The following is a 20,678-nucleotide window of genomic DNA, read 5'->3' on the forward strand; positions in this document are numbered from 1 at the left end:
AATGTAAAATTGTCCAGTCAATTGCTCGAGGGTGCATATATCATTGACAAGAGTTTCCCACAAGGGCATTTCATTGACTTGTCGCCTATTCCTTTCATAATCCTTATTACAGAAAACAAAGTTTTAGAAAAATATTTCAAACTTGCAAAGTAGAGTGAATGCACTCCCAGATCTCCATCTCGGATCAGGACCTCAAAAAGAACTTCTTGGGTTTGGGTGCGACCATAAAGACGTAGCACGAAGGAGTGATTGTGGCGGTGATTACACAGATCTATTTATGAGATAAAATTGCACACATGGTGTGAGTGCACGGATAAGTGGTAAAACCTGAGTAAGCTCTGTTGTGTGGTTATCAGTGTAGTGCTGACGCATTTCCCAGTTTTGATGTTGTACTAGAGCTATGTGGGACGTCCTCGTTGAGGGAAGCTGTGACACAGGCACATGGGACTACTGTCTGTACTATTTTTGTAACTTCCTGTGAGACGATAAGTATTTCAAAATATATAATGTATAAAAAATGTGTATTTAGTATATATTTATTATATAAGTTTAAAAAATGTATGCTTGTTATATAAGTTAAATATATATATATATATTTATTGAGTACCTGTTAGGAGCCAGGCACTGTGTGGGGCTCTAGGGATTCAGTGATATACAAGACAATATCACCCCCTCTTTCTCCAGGATCTTCACTTCCTTCCCCACTCTGTCTTTTTGCCTCCCAACATACACACCCCAAAACACTACTTCATTTCTCCCTGTTTTTCCTTGCCAAACGTATCTAACAAATTACGTGTGCCTGATGTCTCATTTTCTATTTAAGCCGTTTCAATCTGGTTTCCTACCCCATCATTTTACTACTCTAGCCAATACTATCCCTACTGTCCTTATTCCACTCACTATTCCAGGAACTGGGCTTATAGCTAGAAAACAAAGAAAACCAGAACACAGGCCAAATCCTCCCTCACTGATTCCACCATCTCCCAAATCTCACTGTTAGTCAGTACACCCTATCACTTCCCTTTTATTCCACTTCTAAATACACCACGCACTTCACCATGCTTTCTCTGCACACCCTAAAATAAAGAGATTCATCTATATTAGGAGCAAGCTGAAAATTCATGGACTGCCAAGTAAACATGGCCAAAATCAGCTCTAAGCAGAAACCCCTATCCTCCTAATTCAACATAACCTAAAGCAGGTGTGGGGGCAGAGCCCCAGAAAGTAGTTTCCAGGCTCTCGGCCTCACATAGACAGGTGCTGGCTTAGGTAGTAAATGGCCATCAACTGTGATGGGATGGCCATCAGCTGTGGCTAGTTGGCCGTCAGCTGTAACCAGTGAGCCATTGGCCACTAATATAACTGCTGTGGCTACGCTAGCAGAAAGAGAAGGAGAGAGGAGGAAGAATGGGGGCTAGCAAGAAGATGGCGGCTGGGCTGGCAAGTGTGGATGGCGGTTTGCAGACAGTGTGGATCCAGCCTCCATTGAGAGTATAGTGCCGCCAGAGAGAATATAGTGGTATGACTCCCCTACCTATGGCTCCGTGGGTGTTCCTTTTTGGCCTCACCATATCCTGCGTTCTTGTACGGGGAGCGGGAGCAGAGACCCCGCAGGCCGCCCCGCCCGACAAATGGCGCAGCGAGCAGGGTCTCCTGCATGACAGCAGGAGAGGATTTATATATATTATTTGTTCTCCCTTTGTGAAAATATGCGTCTTACAGGGGGAAATTATGCAACAGTTGTTGACATTACTGGCTCAGGAACCATGGTTATTAAATCAATATCCTCTAATTCCATAAGAAGGTAAAAACATTACATTGCTGAATCAGGGAAAGGTAAACCTCCTAAGGGGATTGTGGGGACAGAGTCCCAGACAGCAGTTTCCAGGCTCTAGGCCTCATGTGGAAAGGTGCTGGCTCGGGTAGTAGATGGCCATCAGCGGTAACTAGTTGGCCATCAGCTGTAACCAGTTAGCCAATTAGCCGCTGATATAACTGCCGGGGCTACGCTAGGGGGTTGGTTGGTTGGCAGAGAAGCGGACAGTGGATTGCGGCTAGCAAGTGGGGTGAGCAAGCACGCATGGCAGATTGCGGATCATGTGGATCCTACTTCCTGTGTCTCGCCCAGCTGCCAGCGAGACTGGGGTGCAGGAGGACCCCTCATTGGGGGTACTGGCAGATGTTTGCTTTTGTGTCTCAACCAGCTGCCATAGAGAATATAGTGGTATGACTTCCCTATCCATGGCTCTGATGGTGTTCCTTTTTGACCTCACCATGTCCTGCGTGCTTGTGCAGGAAGCGGGAGCTGAGACCCGCATTACAGGGATTTTTCTAAGTTTGTACACGCTCCACCTCCACAGCAATAAGGTAACACGAATCCAGAATCCATTTCCACATCTCTGAATTCAACAGGCTTTTTCCACTCATTTGGATATAAATCCTGATCTAAGTAGCAGGACATTCTCTCTAGTCTTAAAGTATTCCATGCAGTGTGAATATGCAGATGGTGCACTGCAGAAATAGTAATGTGTTGGGTTACAAGGTGTTTCTCTAGCCCTGCTTGGGAACAAAAATATGGAAATTTTTACATTTAGAAATGCCTCTGGCTCTGAGGGTTTCAGATCAGGCAGTGTGGGTCTGTAAGGATTTTTTCTCACCTTGGCATTTACATGCAAAAAGTGGAACTCTCTGAGCAAGAAACTTTGGTACCTTCAACCCTAGAGAACGTGTTACTTGTTATCAGCATCCGAGGCAGAAAAGTGTGAGAAGCAGAGGGGCCCGAGCCCGTTTTCCTTGACTCTCTTCCTTCCAGTCCACCTCACAGGCACTAAGTACAGCTGTGGGGAAGGAGGCTGTGGCTCCTGCACCGTCATGGTGTCAAGATACAACCCCAAGAACAAGAAGATCCAGTATCCTTTGCATTGGCCTGGGCCCTGCTCGGGCACATCTGGGAAGGATGCGAAGCCTCCCACTTCTCTGTCCCCATGCGCTCCTCCCCTCTCTCCAGGTGTCTGTCACTCTCTTGTTGCGTCCAGGCCAACTCTCTCTGCAGCTTCCCAAGCTCCAGAGCTTTCCCACTGACTTTCTAACCATCAGAATATATTTAACTGGCCTAATGTGCAAACAGAGTACCTGTACTTTTAAAAGCTTCACATGGTTGAGAATCACTGGGATTAACTACCTCATGGTGCTTAACATAAGTCAATATATCATCTTAAGAGTATAAAGCTTCCTTTCCCTACAATGAGGAGGGAAAAAAGGAGAATGAGGGTCTCTTGGTGATCCTACACAAAACTCTTTGTTATTTTTTTTCCATTTCTCTCTACCATCCTACACCAGTCCTTTCTTGGACTCTTCCAGAACTTTATGGTTTTATATCTGTGTTCTCTGTATTCTCAAAGAAATACAGTCTCATGACTCTCCTGGACTGAAATTACTCCCTGAATTATGTTACCCACTCCCTATGATTCTGGTGTGTTCTCCTTAATCCATCATAGCCATTATCCAGTTACTGCGTGCCTGGTGCCCATCTGCTCTCTGTATGGAGCTGCTGTCACCACGGTAGAAGGTGTAGGAAGCATCAAGACCAGGATTCACCCGGTGCAGGTAAGAGTGTGCTGTGATTGGCATCCCACATGGTATCCCACATAGTCTAAGGTACCCCGAATAGGCGACCCACCGTGAAATCCTTTGTGATTATAAATTCTCATTTTATGAGATTCAGTGCTTCATACCTAGGGATCTTCTCAGACATTGGTATATAAACCAAGATTCCTTCACTGATTTTAATATATCTTAACTTCTCAACCCTATCCTTGCCCGAAACTAAAACACGGACACCCCAGAGTGACAAGAAAAGAAAATTAGATGGGAAACCAAAAGTTTATAGAATATAGTAGCTGTCTATTTCAAAGTTCCTGAACTCTTACTAGGAGGCAATTATGGGTGCACACACTCTCCAGATGCTCCCCAGATGTCTCGCTAGTAACTGAACACCACGCTACAATAAAACACACCTAACATGACAGCGTTTACTCAAGTTTAGAGGACTTTTTAGAGAAATGGCAATGTTATTTTTATATACTAGAACAGGAACTTCAGCAGAGGTTAAGTTTAAAAGCAGTGCGTAGAAAGAAAACTATGAAGAGCCATCGTTTCCCTTGAAATTTCTTTTCATAGAAGATTGTGTTTAGAAAGTGGAGGCTAAGAGCTTCCTCTGACAGTGTGCTACCACAGAGGGGCACTTAGTGTATGTCTTTCATGAACGTAATGGCTTTTTTTTTCAGCTTCCAGTGTCATTCATTTTTGCTAGAATCAGGATACAATTAACTGTAGTACGACAGTGTCCAGTGTTACTTAAGCCTCATTTTAGGTCCTTTGAACTACTTCAGTATTTGTAAATGTGAGAATTCACGTTCAAGTAACTGGAAAACTAAAATTTGACATACCAACAAATTTACTCAATATTGATGTAACTCTACAAAATTTTATATGCAACATGTGGACTTTAACATTATGGAATTTGGCCTTTGTAAACTAACGTACACATCAACAAAGTTACTCTTGGCCTATCTGTCCTAACCTATGAAGTGTTGAACCAACAGATCCCTCTCATAGCTTTTTACTATGTGAATAAATTTTCCTCCCCTTAAGACAAGATGAAAAAAACTCAAAGTTCCCACTCAGAAAAAAAAAAAAAAAAAACGTTAACCCCAAATTATCAAATTCTAAAGTTTCAGCAGATGTAACCATACTGACTTTGAATCTCATCCAGTTACTGCGTGCTTGGTGCCCACCTCGCCCCATACCTGGCTCTATACCTTTATAGTTATGGCAGCACTTAATGCTGCAGCTGTAAGATTTCTTTCTCTCAAATCTTGATAGCACAGGTGGTAGATTTGTTCAGTAGTGCCCTGGAGCAGGCTTGTTCTGTCTTCTGAGAGCTAATTGCTAAATTTTCAGGAATTTTGTGAGCCAGTCTTTAAACACAGCCAGTATCAACAATTAAACTATACAAACTTAAAATTAAATAAGTAATATTCAAAAAAGGTAATAAATACCAACATTCATCATCTCCTAATTATTTTAATACATTTTACTATCTATGCTTTTGAGATTATTTGTCTATTGTGTCCACGTGGTGGAAATGCCATAGAATGGCATTCCCCTGTGCATTTCCTCCCTAATCCACATTGTGACCTCATGTTGGAAGCTTACATCAGCAATGGTGGAAATAGTTGTACAAATAAAAATGTTAGAAATTATAAATCAGGGCTTTCCCCTCAGATATCCAGTTGTTAAATATTTACCAGCACATTTATAGCGAGGTTTAAATGCCACATCTCAAACAACTTGCCATCTGCTAGATAAATCCAACACAACCATACTTCCCTGTAACATTAGAAGAGTGTCTGTCCTTTCTTTTTTTTAATCTACGTTATTTTTGATGGTTACATATGTCATTGTTGAATTAACATAATTAATTCTTTTTTTAATTTTTTAAATTTTCAATTACAGCTGACATCCAGTATTATATTAGCTTCAGGTTTACAGCATAGTGGTTAGACATTTATATAACTTATGAAGAGAACCCCCCGGTAAGTGTAGTACCCATCTGACACCATACACAGTTATTACAGTATTATTGAATGTCTGTCCTTTCAGTTAGGCCACAGATGAAGGAAGTATTTGGCTTTCATCTTAGGAGTCAAGCTGTTTGAAAAATGTTGTTGCCAACCAGTTGAGCACACATCTAAGGACACATGGGACAAATACACACAGAGGAACCCACAGGGTCATGTCTCCCTTCTAGATCTTCATGGCACAGGGTCTTGTATAGAGTGGACAAAGTACATTGTCAATTCTCCCTCTCTTTTTATTGTTGTTGTATTTTTAAATCACTTATTCATTACACATGGTAATGGATAATACACAAGCTTCATTATCACCTATAATTTTATCCGGTACCATATTTCAATTTAGTTATATTACATAAAATGTGCCAATAATCATTAATAACGAAATAAACTCCTTGACTTTGCTTGGGTGACTGACCCTTTTAACGGTGACAGTAACTGTCAATTCAACTACACCAAGGTTTCTGAAGACAATGGCTTCTACACCCAAGCAGGTTGAAAATAAATTTCAAATGGAACCTGCTTTCACCCAGAAGGAATTCTAACTTCACACTGTTAGGGTTAATTTACCAAGAAGGCTTCAGAGTAGACTAACTTTACACAGCACTTTTTAAAAAAGACACATTTATTAAGCGTCATGATCAGACTATTACATTTAGTAATCAACAACATGGGTACAAAAAAAATTCTACATTAAAACCCTTTGTTGGGAAGGCTTTACACTTCCCACAGAACAGAACAGAAACTAAAATAACCTGTTATACAATTAGTCACAAATACAGTCCTCGAGTTCTTTGCCCATACATGAGTATTGTCTAAAACATGTCTTTTTTATAGCAGGTAGGCCTTGCCACCACTGTGCTCAGCTGAGTTCACAAGTCTGTTGTAACCTGGAGCTTCCCTGTCACTTCTCTGGCTCTCCTCTCCTGCTAAGCTTTGTTTCCTGACTGCAAGTAAAATCATCTGCTGTTGCCATAGCTACTGCTGCTGCTGGAACTGCCACAGCCACCTTGGTTTCATGGCTTGGCAAAGGATTGGTCTCCACCACCATAGGGGCCAGAGCTTCTGCCTTCAAAGTTTGCTCCTTTCATGGGTCCACAATTTGAAGATTGATTGTTGTTTTAATTGCCAAAATCATTTTACCTTCAGCCCTCCAAATTGCTTCTATAATTATCAAATCCATTATAGCCATTCCCACTGCTACCATATCCTCCACCACCACGATTGCCACCAAAGCCACCTCAACCACAGAGCTTTCCTCCAGGACCAAAGTTGTCATTCCCACCAAAACCGCCTCCTTGACCACCAGTGAAGTTTCCAGAACCGACCCCTTTGGCTGGATGAAGCACTGGCCATCTCTTGCTTAGACAGGGCTTTCCTTACTTCACAGTTGTGGCCCTTCACAGCGTGGTATTTCTGAATGACAGTCTTGTCTACAGAGTCATGGTCATCAAAGGTCAGAAAAGCAAAGCCTCTCTGCTTGCCACCACCTCAGTCAGTCATGATTTCAATCACTTCAGTTTTCCCACACGCTTCAAAATCATCTCTTAGGGGATAGTCTTCAGTGTCTTCTTTAATACCACCCACAAAAATCTTTTTCCCAGTTAAGTGAGCAGCAGGTGTTTGAGAATCCTCTCTTGAGACAGCCCTCTTTGGTTCCACAATTCTTCATCCACCTTGTGTGGCCTTGCTTTCGTGGCTGCACCCACCTCCTCCATGGTGGCAACAGGTAACGAACCAAAAGCCTCTGGAGCACTCAGTGTTTGGGTCTCTCATCACCACACACTCTGTGGGCGTTCTCCATTGCTCAAAATGGCTCCTCAGACTTTCATCAGTCGTTTCAAAGCTCAGACCTCCCATGAAGAGCTTCCACAGCTGTTCAGGCTCTTTGGGAGACTGACTTAGGTAAAACAACAGATTGCAGGAGGGGAGACTTTAAGACACTTAGCGGCATCCACTAACAGAAAGGCTTGTTGTTGTACTTAAATGCGTAAAGTTGAATGTGCGTAAATTAAATATGTGAATGGAGCAATACTAAATAACACTTCACGATTTTCAAAGCATTTGTACCGATTTTGTCATTTAATTCATCAAAAATTCTATAATACAGATGAGGCAGAGGATGAAAATGACTTGTCAGAAACTGTTAAATGATTTGCATACGTTCATTCATTTATTCTCACAACCATCCTGTAAAGTAGATACCATTATTATCCTAATTTTAAAGATGAACAAAAGTCAAGTAAATCACCTAAGGTCGCACAATTAATGAGGTACAGTAAGCACTGAAAGTCACATGAGCGCAATTGCATAGTATTTTATCTGTTCCCTAAACTACACTGCCTATTTCACAGATAAAGGAAACAGAATCTAGAAAGCAAAGTGACTTAATTAATATCTGTCACTAGGCTTTTCTTGAGGGGGAAAAACAAGCATATGATTTTGAAAATAGAAACATGTTTCTTCCAGAGTGACATTTTTTCCCTGCAGTTATTTGTGGAAAGCCAAATATATAAGCTTCTCTCCTATCCAGTGTCGAAGGTAGGGAAACAAAAGGCTTAAAGCATAAATAATGTACCATTTTCTCCCAGGAAAGACTTGCCAAGTGTCATGGCACTCAGTGTGGCTTCTGCAGCCCAGGGATGGTGATGTCTATCTACACACTGCTGAGGAACCACCCAGAGCCGACCCCTGACCAGATAACCAAAGCTCTTGGAGGTGAGCCGTCTTCCCCCATTGCAGGCAGGAAACTACCCAAGCAACTAGGGAAGGAGGTCCCAACCCATGGACAGAAGTCATGGCACAGCTTTGAGTTTCCTCCTTGGTACCTGTCTTTAGCCAAAAGTTTTCCAGGATGTGATGCCTTCATTTTGTCAGCAGTGATGACAAAAATTGGGGCAATACTGGTTTCATTACAAACCTTTCTTCCTTAATGGGGCCCATTGTCACTCTGTAAAGGCATTCAAATGGGCTGTTTCTAATACTTTTACTATAATCTTTTCCAACTGTGGAAATGTGGGTAGTATGGAAAAACGAGACCCTGGTGTTTTTTTTTAATTAATCTGTTAGAATTATTTATTAACTCTGCTTATTAAAATTAATTTTACATAGAGGATAAACTTTCAGATACTTTACATGTTTATATTCTGGTTGGGTTCATTATACAATCAAGAAGATCATAAACAGCAATTAGTTATCACAAATAAGCCTGGTGAACAATTTAGTATACTATGGCAAACAGCTATCAAATTTAAATGAACAAACACAATTTTCTACCCAAAAAAGCATGTTAGCAAATGTCATTTTATGTAACAGACATATATAGTTTCAAGGTAACTGGTCACTAGTTCTTAAGAGAGAGCGTGTTATTATTTGCCTTGTTGATGATAGCCATTCTAACTGGTGTGAGATGATATCTCATTGTGGTTTTTATTTGCATTTCTCTGATGATTAGTGACATTGAGCATCTTTTCGTATGTCTGCTTAGGCCATCTCTTTGAAGAAATGTCTATTCAGGTCCTCTGCCCATTTTTTAAATTGGATTGTTTGTTTTTTGTTGTTATTTGTATGAGTTCGTTATATATTTTGGATATTAGCTCCTTATTGGAGGTATTTGCAAATATCTTCTCCCATTCAGTTGGCTGCCTCCTTATTTTGTCAGTGTTTTCTTTTGCTGTGCAGAAGCTTTCATATGGATGTTTGATATAGATCCCATTCATTTTTTTTTTTAGCTTTTATTTCCCTTGCCTTTGAGGTCAAATTCATAAAATGATTTTTAAACCCAAGGTCCATAAGTTTACTACCTATGTTTTTTTTTTTCTATGCAGTTTATTATTTCAGGTCTTATGTTAAGGTCTTTGGTTCGTTTTGAGTTAATTTTGGTACACAATGACAGATAGCAGTTCTTTTGCACGTGGCTTTCCAATTCTCCCAGCACCATTTATTGAAGAGGCTGTCTTTTCTCCATTGTATGTTTTTGGCTCCTTTATTGAAAATTATCTGTCCATATTTATGTGGGTTTATTTCTGTGTTTTCAATTCTATTCCATTGGTCTGTGTGTCTATTTTTCTGCCAATACCATACTGCTCTGATTATTGTTGCTCTGTAGTACAACTGAAGTCAGAGAGTGTGATATGTCCAGCATTATTCTTTTTCTTAGGATCGCTTTGGCTATTCGAGGTCTTTTGTGATTCCACACAAATCTGATGTTTTTTGTTTTATTTCTTTTAAAAATGCCATTGGAATTACGATGGGGATTGCATTAAATCTGTATATTGCTTTGTTGTTTGTCTCTTTGAATATGCGCAGTCTTACAGAGAAGGATCACTTCCTCCCAGATTCGATGCCTGTAATTCACATAATGACCACCAGGTGATGGTGTTGTAAAGGTTGGATAAAGTAATGAAGTCGATAACCTTATTCTACTAGGACTGGATAACTTAAAGAGTATATTTTAATTTGCAATCCATTTACGTGAGCTCTTTCTAAAATCATAATGCTCGACACACTGACAACCTTTATGTTCATATATTAAGAAAAACAACAATATAAAATAAAATTCAATAATGCTATTAGGTATGGCATGTATAGGTATGGCTGTGCCTTCTAAAATGGTCAACTGACATAAATCACCACTTCATTTCATCTAGTCTTTCCCTTCTTGTCTTTCCCTTCAAGACTAAGGAAGTAAATTTTTTGAAGTTTTATCCTTTTCCTTAGAATCAGAACAATTTTTGCAACGGGTGTTATTAACGGTCCCTTGGTGGGCCTTTAGTAGGGCTTAGCACTGATTATGTGGCCAAGAACAAAAACAAAATAGAAAACTCTGACATTAGCTCTCTCTATGCTTTAATGTTTGCTTACAGTTTATCAGAAAGTGGACATTGCCACTTAAATACTGCTATTTCATGCCACGTAGTTATGTTCCAGATATTTCAGCTTCTTTCCTCTACTGCAAAGAGATATTCTTAATTCATACATCTGTATATTCTTTCTTCCTAGCAAAAGGAAAGGTAGATTATGAATCTGAATCTGTCTTGTGCATGCAGCATCTTCCTAAACTATTCCCATTCTATGACAAAAAGGAATATAACTATTAACCAAGTTTCCACATGACTCACTACCATCAAGTTTCCACACAACAATTTCTTTCTAGGCGTTTAAACCTGCCCACTTGACACATATACGTTGCTTCTGAAATGTTTAAATTGTATTTCAACATAATAATTTTAAATTATTTTGGGTATAAAAATAACACTTTCCTATTAAAAAATTAAAACACGAGGAAAAAACTCATTCATATGTCTGCCCCCAGGAGACAACCACAATCAAATACTTCTATTTTCTTTCAGCCTTTTTATGCTTAGTTTTCATTTGCTTTCTTTAAATACTTGTGACTATTATATACAGAGGGTGCCAAAAAATGTATACACATTTTAAGAAAGGAAAAAAAAACTGCATTAAGTGTAATACTCAATATATGCCAATAACAAAAGATGAATACGAGTCAAGGTTGACCTCTGCAATTACAAGAGGTGCTCAAAGTGGTTACCATCAGCAGGCAGACACTTCTAATTATGGTGAATTACTGCTTGAGCATAGACTCTTAAAATGTATAGACACTTTTTTGGCCCCGCCAGTATGTAATTTTACATTATAAACACAATTTTAACAGTATAACATAAGAATGTTCCCATATTAGTAAAACATCTTCATAAATATTATACTGCCTGCAAAATTTGAATATACATTTTAAAAAGATAGTGGTTTCCTCATCTTTCCACCATGCTTTGGAAATGCTGACTGATTAAAATTATCCCAGGTAGTTACTGAACACCTAGTATGCTGTCCTGAGAGAGTTCAATAGCATCTAAGACAATCCTTGCCTTCCCTGGGAGCTTAAGATCCAATGAGGGAGGTAAGTCATGTACATAAACGACCCTGCTCCAGCATAGTCAATGATAGGCCTGCAGAAGGATCCAGGCAGTGAGTGGTACAGCTCTGACTGGGACATTGGAGCAGACCCCATGGAGAAGAGGGGCTGGGGCCCTGACAAATGGATACACTTTGCCTAAGAAGACATTGAGGGAGAAGAGACTACATGAGAAAAGCTTAACAAAGGACTACATCTGAGATGTTTTGGGGGACGACAGGTTATATGAGTTAGGACGGGGTGGGATTAAGGCATGAAGAGTTGGTTGGGAAAAATTGTAGAGATCTTTGTGCTATTTCAGAAAGAAAATGTAATCACAAGATCTATTTTTGAAGAGTATCTCTGTTCCAAAGAGCCATTTTGCTGGTTTGGGAAACAAAAAAGAATCTAATTACTAATATGGCCATCCACTGAAAACATGAAGCACAAATGTGCAATATATTTCTATATCATCCATCAAAAACTGATCTCTTCTCAATCAGGAAATTTGTGCCGCTGTACTGGATACCGACTAATTGTAGAAAGTGGAAAAACTTTCTGTGAGGTAAGTTAAAATGAAAAATACATATATAAATTTTTAGCTCCTTTAATACATTAATAAACCTATGCATAATCATCTATTGCATTTAATTATCTCTAAAATAACCCCATGTTGACCTTTTTAATCACTGAAAGTTAAATGCCACTGTTGATATTGTTTTTAATAAACATTTAGCATCAGTTTTGATTATAGCCTTAAATTAGGGAGTTATGTAAGAGGTAAGTATATGGTCCATGACTTCAAAAGATGCAAACTCTATTAAAGTAAGTGAAATTAAACCATAATTGAAAGGCAAAATAATTAAAAGCTCAATATATCCTCCATACCATGTGTATAAGTTTTGAAAGATTGTAGATTAAAGAGAATTAATGAGCAGGAAGAGAAGACACAAAGGAAACTTATTGGAAAAAGGGAGTGTTGAACCAGATAGTAAAGCAAGTGATAGAAGTGGATAGGTGAAGAGAAGGCACTAGAAAATTCCAAGTAAGACAATACATGGATGTAGGAAAAAGAAAGATGTCCAAGGTTCAGCTAAGACATTGATGTGGCTGAAGCATTAAAGAGTAAAAAGGTAATATTTGGGGCTAAGGAATTTAGACTTAACCAATATATTGTCATCATCATCTGTTCTCAAGCTAGGAGTAACACGAGAATAGTATTTCAAAAGAAAAATTCTTGGTACGTGCCTGTAGGAAGGATAAGCCGGGAGAGACATGGTGGGGATGAGGGCATGGACCAGTGCAGTATCCAATACATAAGAGAATGAGGACCTAACCAATGTGAGAGTATGAGCCCAGAAAGAATACTTGCAGGAAGGAGATTGCCCAAATCATGACCTCCAGCTATAAAGATGCAATAATAAAAAAAATCCAAATCACCTTCAAAGTTGAGAGATCTGGGAGTCAGATAGATGAAGGAGTTTGGAAAAGAATGATTTAGTGTATGGACGGGGGGATAGTTTGGAGATATATTAAGTTTTCAGAAAGTTAAATGTTAATAGGAGACACACTTTTGACACAGTTTCAGTTAGGGTGTTTTCTCGGCACTATTTTTTATGGAAAAAATAAATTGTGTATAATTTTGGTTGAAAAAAGCAATTCAAGGTGCACAAGTTAATTCCAAATACTAATTTTTTGAAGGAAAAAAAAAAACTACTTTTAGACCAATAACGAAGAATTCAAAAAGCTCTTACAAACTACACTAGTTTAAATCCTGAGTAAGATACTATATCAGTTGAACCATATGAATGGCCAATATGCCACTATTTTTGACACAGAAAAACAGCAACTTCATATGATTCAACCTAGTACTATGTAATCATTTTTCTGGAGACAACAATCTATGCAAAGATAGATATTTTTGTCTCATTCACTCTGGGTCCCCACATTCAGCCACTTGCAGTTAGTTCCAGTATAGTGCATAGCATTGTCATAAAATCCAAATCCCTTCTTACTCTGTAAAAAATTACCTTAGAATAAAAATATCAGCCACCACTTCAGCACTTCCGATATGTCAGATACTATACATGTCTATTGCATATTTAAGTCTAAGAAATTTGTTTTATGTTTCTAATTTAACAAACTCAACCCAGCTAGTATGTGTTACAGTAAGACCTGGAACCCAGGTGTCCTTCAGGTCTCCTTGGCTCCAAGTATGAAGTCAAACTATAGGTGTGCAAATAGCCACAGACTCTTAGGCTGTGTCTGCACGTGAAAAGGGCAAACAAGAATGAAATAATTTCAGAGTTGTAATAACTAACTAGTGAATTCAGGCCAAATACACTATTTTGGGTCTGAATGAAATGTTCTGAAAATTAAGGTAAAATGGTTTGGGATTTGAATTATCCAAATAATTCAGACTAGCTCCAATAACATCCAAATAAATTCAAGTTTTCAGTGTATTTATATTTGTGTGTAGAAAGTCTTAAAGGCTGTTTGTCTTCCCAGGACTTCATTACAGATACATGCTGTTTCACCCTTACAGTAAAGAAGAGCCATCTTTTTTGGTTTTTTAATTATTTTACTTTAAGTAGGAAGCCTTAGCTGCTGACCCCATCCCTCCTTCTAACCACTTGGTCCTCCCCTGTTACTTGAGTGGCACCATCAAAAAGATTCTATCATGAGCAGAGTGCACACTCCTTGTAATTTTCCCTAATTGTTCAGTGATGGAATAGCTCATCTCCATCCCACCCTACCACAGAGTTTTTGAGGTCAAGGACACACTCGATTACTTCTTCCATAACTCCTCTGGGGTCTGGGCACTGCCCGGTACTCAGCTTAGTATTTTAAAACTCGACCAATGAATTTGTTTTAAATGGCGTTACTTTCTAAGGAATCAACTGCGTGTCAAATGAAAGGATCAGGAAAATGTTGCATGGATCAAGAAGAGAAGTCTTTTGTGAACAGAGAGGAAAAAGTAAGTATCTGGTGTTCCACTTCAGTTGGGAATTGACTGGAAAACACCTACAAAGATCCAAATTTCTTCAAGCTTTCTATTCTTTTCAGTGAGTCAAGTACAAAGTTAGTGAATTCAGGGCATGAACAGCCTTTAAAAGTTCCAAAATTAGCAAACCCTTGACTTTCATGAGGCCAGTCACCACAGAAGTCTGTTTTCCTTCAGAAGCACTACAACATTCTCTGTCTTTCTGGGTTACCTACCCATCCACCCCCTACCCACCCCTTAATCAAGAACTTCAAGAGACATTAGCAATGGTGCATATTCATGCTCATGGCAAATAATTATCTGCAAATAGTATCTGACACCCAGTACAGAAAATTGAAACCCAATTCCTGATGCCAAAAGAGGAAGCCCAGTGTCCAGTAACTCTGCCAGGGAAACCCACTGTCTCTGAGGGGAGAAGAATTCCACTCAGGGATGCCCTGTGGCTCTGGTACCTCCATCTTGTGTCAGGGGTGTCCGAGGTTTAGGCCCTGACTCGGGAGTCTCTGAAGTAGAGATTCCTGTACATCTCTCAGAAACTCTGAAGTTGATTTGTATTTTGTTTTGTTTTGTTTTGTTGAGATATGTACCAAACTTTATAATGAAGACGAATTCCAGCCCTTCGATCCATCCCAGGAACCTATATTTCCTCCTGAACTGATAGTAAGATACTTTAATTTTGTTGTTTCATAACATGATGTGGTATAAGCTTTTTTGTATTACACTGGAATTACTGAGTTTTAGACATTAAAACTGGGATTATGTCCAATATGATAACCCGTTTACAGGCACTAGTTCGATTCCACTATAAATAATTAGAAAAAGACAGCCTAGAAGAGTGGTGCTGCCAGGACCTCAAAGATTCTTTGATTCATCCCCTCGTTAGAGATGTTAAGCTCAGAGAATATAGGCAACTTACCCAAGGTCACACAGCTACACTGTGAGATATGTTTAAGGCATTGTGTAAAAATGATAAAGTGAAAATTAAATGATACTTATTATAATGGAATTATATTACTCTTATTATTAACCTCTGTGATTTTCAACTCAGTAGGGAGACTATAATATAGTGTGATATGCCCATCATTCTATTCCATGACTCTGCTCTGAAGAGAGCCTGAGATGAGGGATATGATTCTACTGGCTTCTCAGAGGGTCTCAGACTCCACACACCCCTCAGAGTGTGAGAACTTGGACATACCTAGTATTTAAAGATTATATGTATGCATAGAGATATAGATATAACGACATACGTGTGTGTCTACAGAGTTGTAAAAAAAATCTATTTATACTATACCTGGTGAATGATTTAAGAATTTTTTTTTTCAAGAATCATTTTGCCTTTACGCACTTTCTGTCCTACTGAAAAACCTAATCCCCAAAGATGAGGCCCCTGTGAGTCACTGTTAGAGCAGAACTAGAACAAGACACCTGGCCATTTTGCTCCAGGCTGAGACACTTTCACTATACCCTGCTGCCTCCTCTTCATATAGTTCACAAATGCAGATAGAGTTTGCTCTATTCTGTAACAAACTCAAACCAGCTAGCAGGTGTTAACGGACAAACACCTATTGTGATGTTTATTCAATGGTGCCCACACGAAAATTATCAGTCTATTTTCAAACAAGGCCACCCTTTCCTACTCGCTATCAGTGAGGTCGCCTCAGAAAGCTAAGATGACCAGCAGGCCATTTGGACTCCCAGAACGGTGGATATATTCATACTATGTAGTTCAGCAGCCTTACTTGAAAGCCTGTTGGTTTTGCTTCTGTGCAGAGAATGGCAGAAGATCCAAACAAGAGACGGCTGACGTTCCAAGGGAAGAGGACTACCTGGATAACCTCCGTGACCCTCAGTGACCTTCTGGAGCTGAAAGTCAATTTCCCCCAAGCCCCCCTTGTCATGGGGAACACTGAAGTGGGTGGGTGGTTTTTAAGTATGTTCTTTAGGTAACCCAACATCTGTGTCTCTTTTTAAACTCTGCATAAATACAATTCATTTTTATTCATGGATACCTATGATCTTTAAAATGCTTTGCTGTTTTCTTTTGCAAATAAATCATTTGTGTCACATCAATCATTTGATGTCAGTAAGTGACATGTATTAGCAGCCATTGCCTTCCTGTTCTAATTGCCTCTAATGCTTTTCTCCTGAAGGAACCAGAATTAAATTCGAAGACAAATTCTACCCAGTTTTCATAACTCCACTTGGGATTCCAGAACTATATTTTGTGGACAGCACAGATAATGGTACGTGCCTTCCTTTTCAAATAAGATGCAATGATTGGCTGTTGGTAAGCTGTTAATTATATTCCCTGGGCTGATTTAAGCACTTCATAGAAGATCTGACCTCATTTATTCATTCAAAAATATTTATTGAGCATCTACTACGTGTTTTCCATGAGCTTTTTGAAACTGACCCTCTCAGTTGTGTCACTGAGTACTACATTCTCATAAGACCCCTAATAGTGGGAAGATACCATGTAGCTGCCAGGTATGGAGAGAATGACTGAATAAATAGAAAGACAAGACATTAAAACCAGTAGGAAAGGGTCTTGCCAGACATTACTCCGTGATTCACAAATTTGCTCAAGGCTCAGTTACACCCCCACACAGTCGCAAAGAAAAAGAAAAAAATCTAGGCCACAAATTTGAAATTAACTGTGAACAACGTTATTTATTTTATACTCTTTTCACAATTTACCAAGTGCTTTCATATCTTCTTCTCCCTCTTTTTCTTTTTTTCTTTTTTTTTTGACCCTCGTAACAACCCTGGGAGGTAGACCTAGCAGGTAGCTTTGGTATCTCCATTCTCCTGAAGAAGATATAGAAGCAAAGGGCTTAAGTAACGTCCCCAAGTTCACAGAGCTAACACGTGGTCAAGTCAGGACTAGATCCTAGGTCTTCTTACTCCTAGCCAAGTACTCCTTCCACATCATGCACCAAATCAGGCTGTCTGAGAAACATATCCCACCGTCCACTACCCAAACTCAACATTTGCATAGATAACAGGATGTAGGAGCTAAAAATCCTACATAAAATAATGTTTAGCCCAGTGAGTAAGCAGAAATCAAATGGAAAATTGTCTGCTTTCCCTTCTGACCTGCCAATATTAAACCAGTCTGCCCATTATTCTTTTTTTCCCTGTTGGAAAGTCCCTATCAAAGGACTCACAGGAAGAGATGAAGCCAGGGGAGGCCATGCTGGTACAATAGAGGGTTGGAAGGAAGGTGTAGAGGTACTTAGTTAGGGTTGGGTGGGTGTGGAGGAGCTGAGCTAGTAGATAGCGCTTGTAGAACTAAATCAGTGTTTCTCAGTCTTTTTTGTTGATTGGTTGCTTCTCTAAGAAACGACAGATGTTTCCTCTAATCATCCCCCCATGAAATTTTAACACCACAGATAGACCATACATCTGTTTATGATATATAGGATGTATATCAGAGCTTTACACATAAAAAGAATAAGAGGTTTTTACCCCCACAGGGGTAGCACTGCCCCCTTGAGAATGCATGAACTAGATGCTATCATAGCTACTCAAAACATTTCCTGCAAATGAAACTGACCCAAGGTACAGGCAGGTGTCAATTCTTATTGTTCTGATGAGGGAACAATGGGAACAGATGGCTGTGAAAGAAAGGCAAATGGGCAATGCGGATTTGCACATCAATTCCCACTAAGGCTTAATGATCTTTTAAACATCTTATAGGATCTTGGCTGGAATTTTCACCTTTGATCAATTTATTCAGGAAAACACTAAGTTAGGAATAAAGAAAGCAATCAATTTTAGATATCTGTGATTGGTGTTCCTAAAATGTATGGCATATTTGACTGTATACATGACTGAGAAGAAGATATTTGGGAATAACACAAATGGCCAGAAATATCTTTATCTTTAGTTTTTGTCATTCTAAATTAACACGAAAAGAGAAGACATATTTGAAAGATAGTTTCCATGCCACCCGTGCATCTTGTTAAAGTTGACTTTAAGTTTTTATTCCACTCTTATTTTCAGGGGTGACCATAGGTACAGGCTACAGCCTGGCCCAGCTGAATGATGCCTTATGTAATATTGTTTCGGAGCAACCGAAGGAGAAGACGAAGACCTACCGTGCCCTCCTGAAGCATCTGAGGACACTTGCCGGACCCCAGATTAGGAATATGGCGGTACGTTTGTTGCAGGAGGCTGGGCAATGCCTTCGCCCAGGAAGGCCCGGAGATGGGTCCACGACCCATGGGTTCCTGGCAGCAACAGGAAACGATTCAAGCACGAGCCAAAGCAAAAGCAAAGCAAGGATCAGTTTTTCAAGCAGAGAAAGAGGAACAGTAGGCTACTCCGTAGGCAGCACTCCTGCTGGGGTTTAAGCCTATTATTGATGTCCCTTTAATTAAGGGCTGAATTAGGGACTGCACATTCAAATTTGTAAGAGGAATATTCAGGAACTTTGTGGGAAAGGGCAGAGATTTTTTCTTTTTTTCTGCAGCTGGTATGGTGATAAGTTTCAAGCACAAGTTTCAAAATGGGCTGATATTTCTTATTCTGCAGTTGGTCCTGCCTTTCATCTTCTGCAACAAGTCCTGCTTTTTATCTACCTCACTTTCTCTAGCATTATGGGAAATGAGCTGCAGTTATAAACAGTCATACAGTTCTGTTCAGTTTAGCAAACATTACTCTGAAGAGGAATCCCAAGTCGCTGTCGGATGAGTCTCTGCAACATGAGTGTGAGTGTGGTGTATGAGCCCAGAGTGAGAGGCATCACACTGTGTGTATGCGTTTGCCCAAAATGAGAAGCATCATATTCTATTGCACGATGATGGTCCTGGAGTCTGAAGATGCCCAAATTCCAATCCCAGCCTGTCGCCTGTGAGTGGTGTGATCCTGGAGAAACCACTTGACCTCTTTCAGCCTCTGTTTTCTTCATTTTAAACATTAAGGCTCAATCAAATGGATTATCTCTAAAATCCTGTCCAGCTCTAACAGTGTGAAATATGTCTTACCCAAAGATTAGTAAACAAGAGCCTACATTTCCAAAATGCTCTTTTATGTCTGGTTCTCCTCTTAGACCTTCGTACTAAAGTCAGTTTCTAAACATGTGTATCCCATGTGTCTATTCTTGGATGTCCTCGTTATCTAGCTTAATGAGGTTTCCTTATTATTTAAGATTTCCTGAGAAATTGGGTCCAACCACTGGCCCATTCCACACATGATGGGTGTAGTTCAGCAGGGTCAGGGTGGAGGATATTTCTCCTCATTGACTCTGGCCCTATTTCTGCTGACTCTCAAAATCCGCCATATGTTTTCACCTTCTGCATCTTCTGTCCCTTTTTCTGGACCATGTTCTTCCTCTCAACACCATCTTGCCCCCTTGACTCCCAACAAAAGTCTTCATTCAAGGCTATGTCTGAAGCAGCTTTATTGACGGTTTGGCGCAATAGAGAAGAATTCTATGGCACAGCAGCGCAGCAAACATTTTGAACGTGAAGGCTACACATCCGGGTTCTCTGGAGTGCACTCAGGCTCCAGTCTCCACCTTCCCCTGTGCTACTGAACACTCATACTAGGGTCAGTTCTCAAGGAAATGTACCTCCTCATTGTACCTGGAAAAGAAATATTTTCTCAAGCAGTAAGTTTGAACTGAGAGCAGAGTGGGAGTCTTGCACAATATGTTGTTTAAATCTATCTAGTAGCCCTGAAACTCTGCCAGATCTTTCCCTGAAGCAAAGAGGATTAAAAGCTTATACAACATCCCCGTGTATATAATTGCTTGTTTGTTAAATAACTAAGTGTATCTAAAAAAAAAAAATGTCATCTCTGTTTTTATTTAGACTTTAGGAGGACATGTGGTGAGCAGGCCTAATTATTCTGACCTAAATCCCATTTTAGCAGCAGGAAATGCTATCATCAATCTCATATCTAAAGGTAAGAGATGAAGCTTTAGGCATTCTATTTTCTAGTTATCACTGTCAGTTAGGTAGTTCCTTCTATAAACCATGAACTAGGAACCCAAGTACATCTAACTTAGACTTACAAAATACACATCAGCTATACCTGCACTACCTCAAATGTAAGGATGAAACACATCAATTATTTTGTTCTCTAGATGCTCTCTGTTTTGTAGATCAGATAGTTACTG

The 20,678-nt window shown here is 39.6% G+C and overlaps 1 protein-coding gene and 1 pseudogene across 1 annotated transcript in view; one reads left to right on the forward strand and one right to left on the reverse strand.

The window, feature by feature from the left end:
* Positions 1–2,274: 2,274 nt before the first annotated feature.
* Positions 2,275–20,678, forward strand: part of LOC148754892 (aldehyde oxidase 4-like) — a 66,187-nt gene continuing 47,783 nt past the window's right edge. The window contains exons 1-11 of the mRNA XM_088794366.1: positions 2,275–2,367; positions 2,722–2,909; positions 3,498–3,606; positions 8,228–8,354; positions 12,051–12,112; positions 14,441–14,524; positions 15,131–15,211; positions 16,325–16,469; positions 16,705–16,797; positions 18,560–18,711; positions 20,371–20,464. Of these exons, the coding sequence (XP_088650492.1) occupies positions 2,275–2,367; positions 2,722–2,909; positions 3,498–3,606; positions 8,228–8,354; positions 12,051–12,112; positions 14,441–14,524; positions 15,131–15,211; positions 16,325–16,469; positions 16,705–16,797; positions 18,560–18,711; positions 20,371–20,464 (1,228 nt within the window). The remainder of the gene's footprint in view (positions 2,368–2,721; positions 2,910–3,497; positions 3,607–8,227; positions 8,355–12,050; positions 12,113–14,440; positions 14,525–15,130; positions 15,212–16,324; positions 16,470–16,704; positions 16,798–18,559; positions 18,712–20,370; positions 20,465–20,678) is intronic.
* LOC141567925 (heterogeneous nuclear ribonucleoprotein A1-like 3 pseudogene) lies at positions 6,414–7,948 on the reverse strand (annotated as a pseudogene).

This window comes from Rhinolophus sinicus, chromosome 17 (genome assembly GCF_057876585.1).
Source record: "Rhinolophus sinicus isolate RSI-liver-muscle chromosome 17, RSI-T2T, whole genome shotgun sequence".
Taxonomy (NCBI): Eukaryota; Metazoa; Chordata; class Mammalia; order Chiroptera; family Rhinolophidae; genus Rhinolophus; species Rhinolophus sinicus.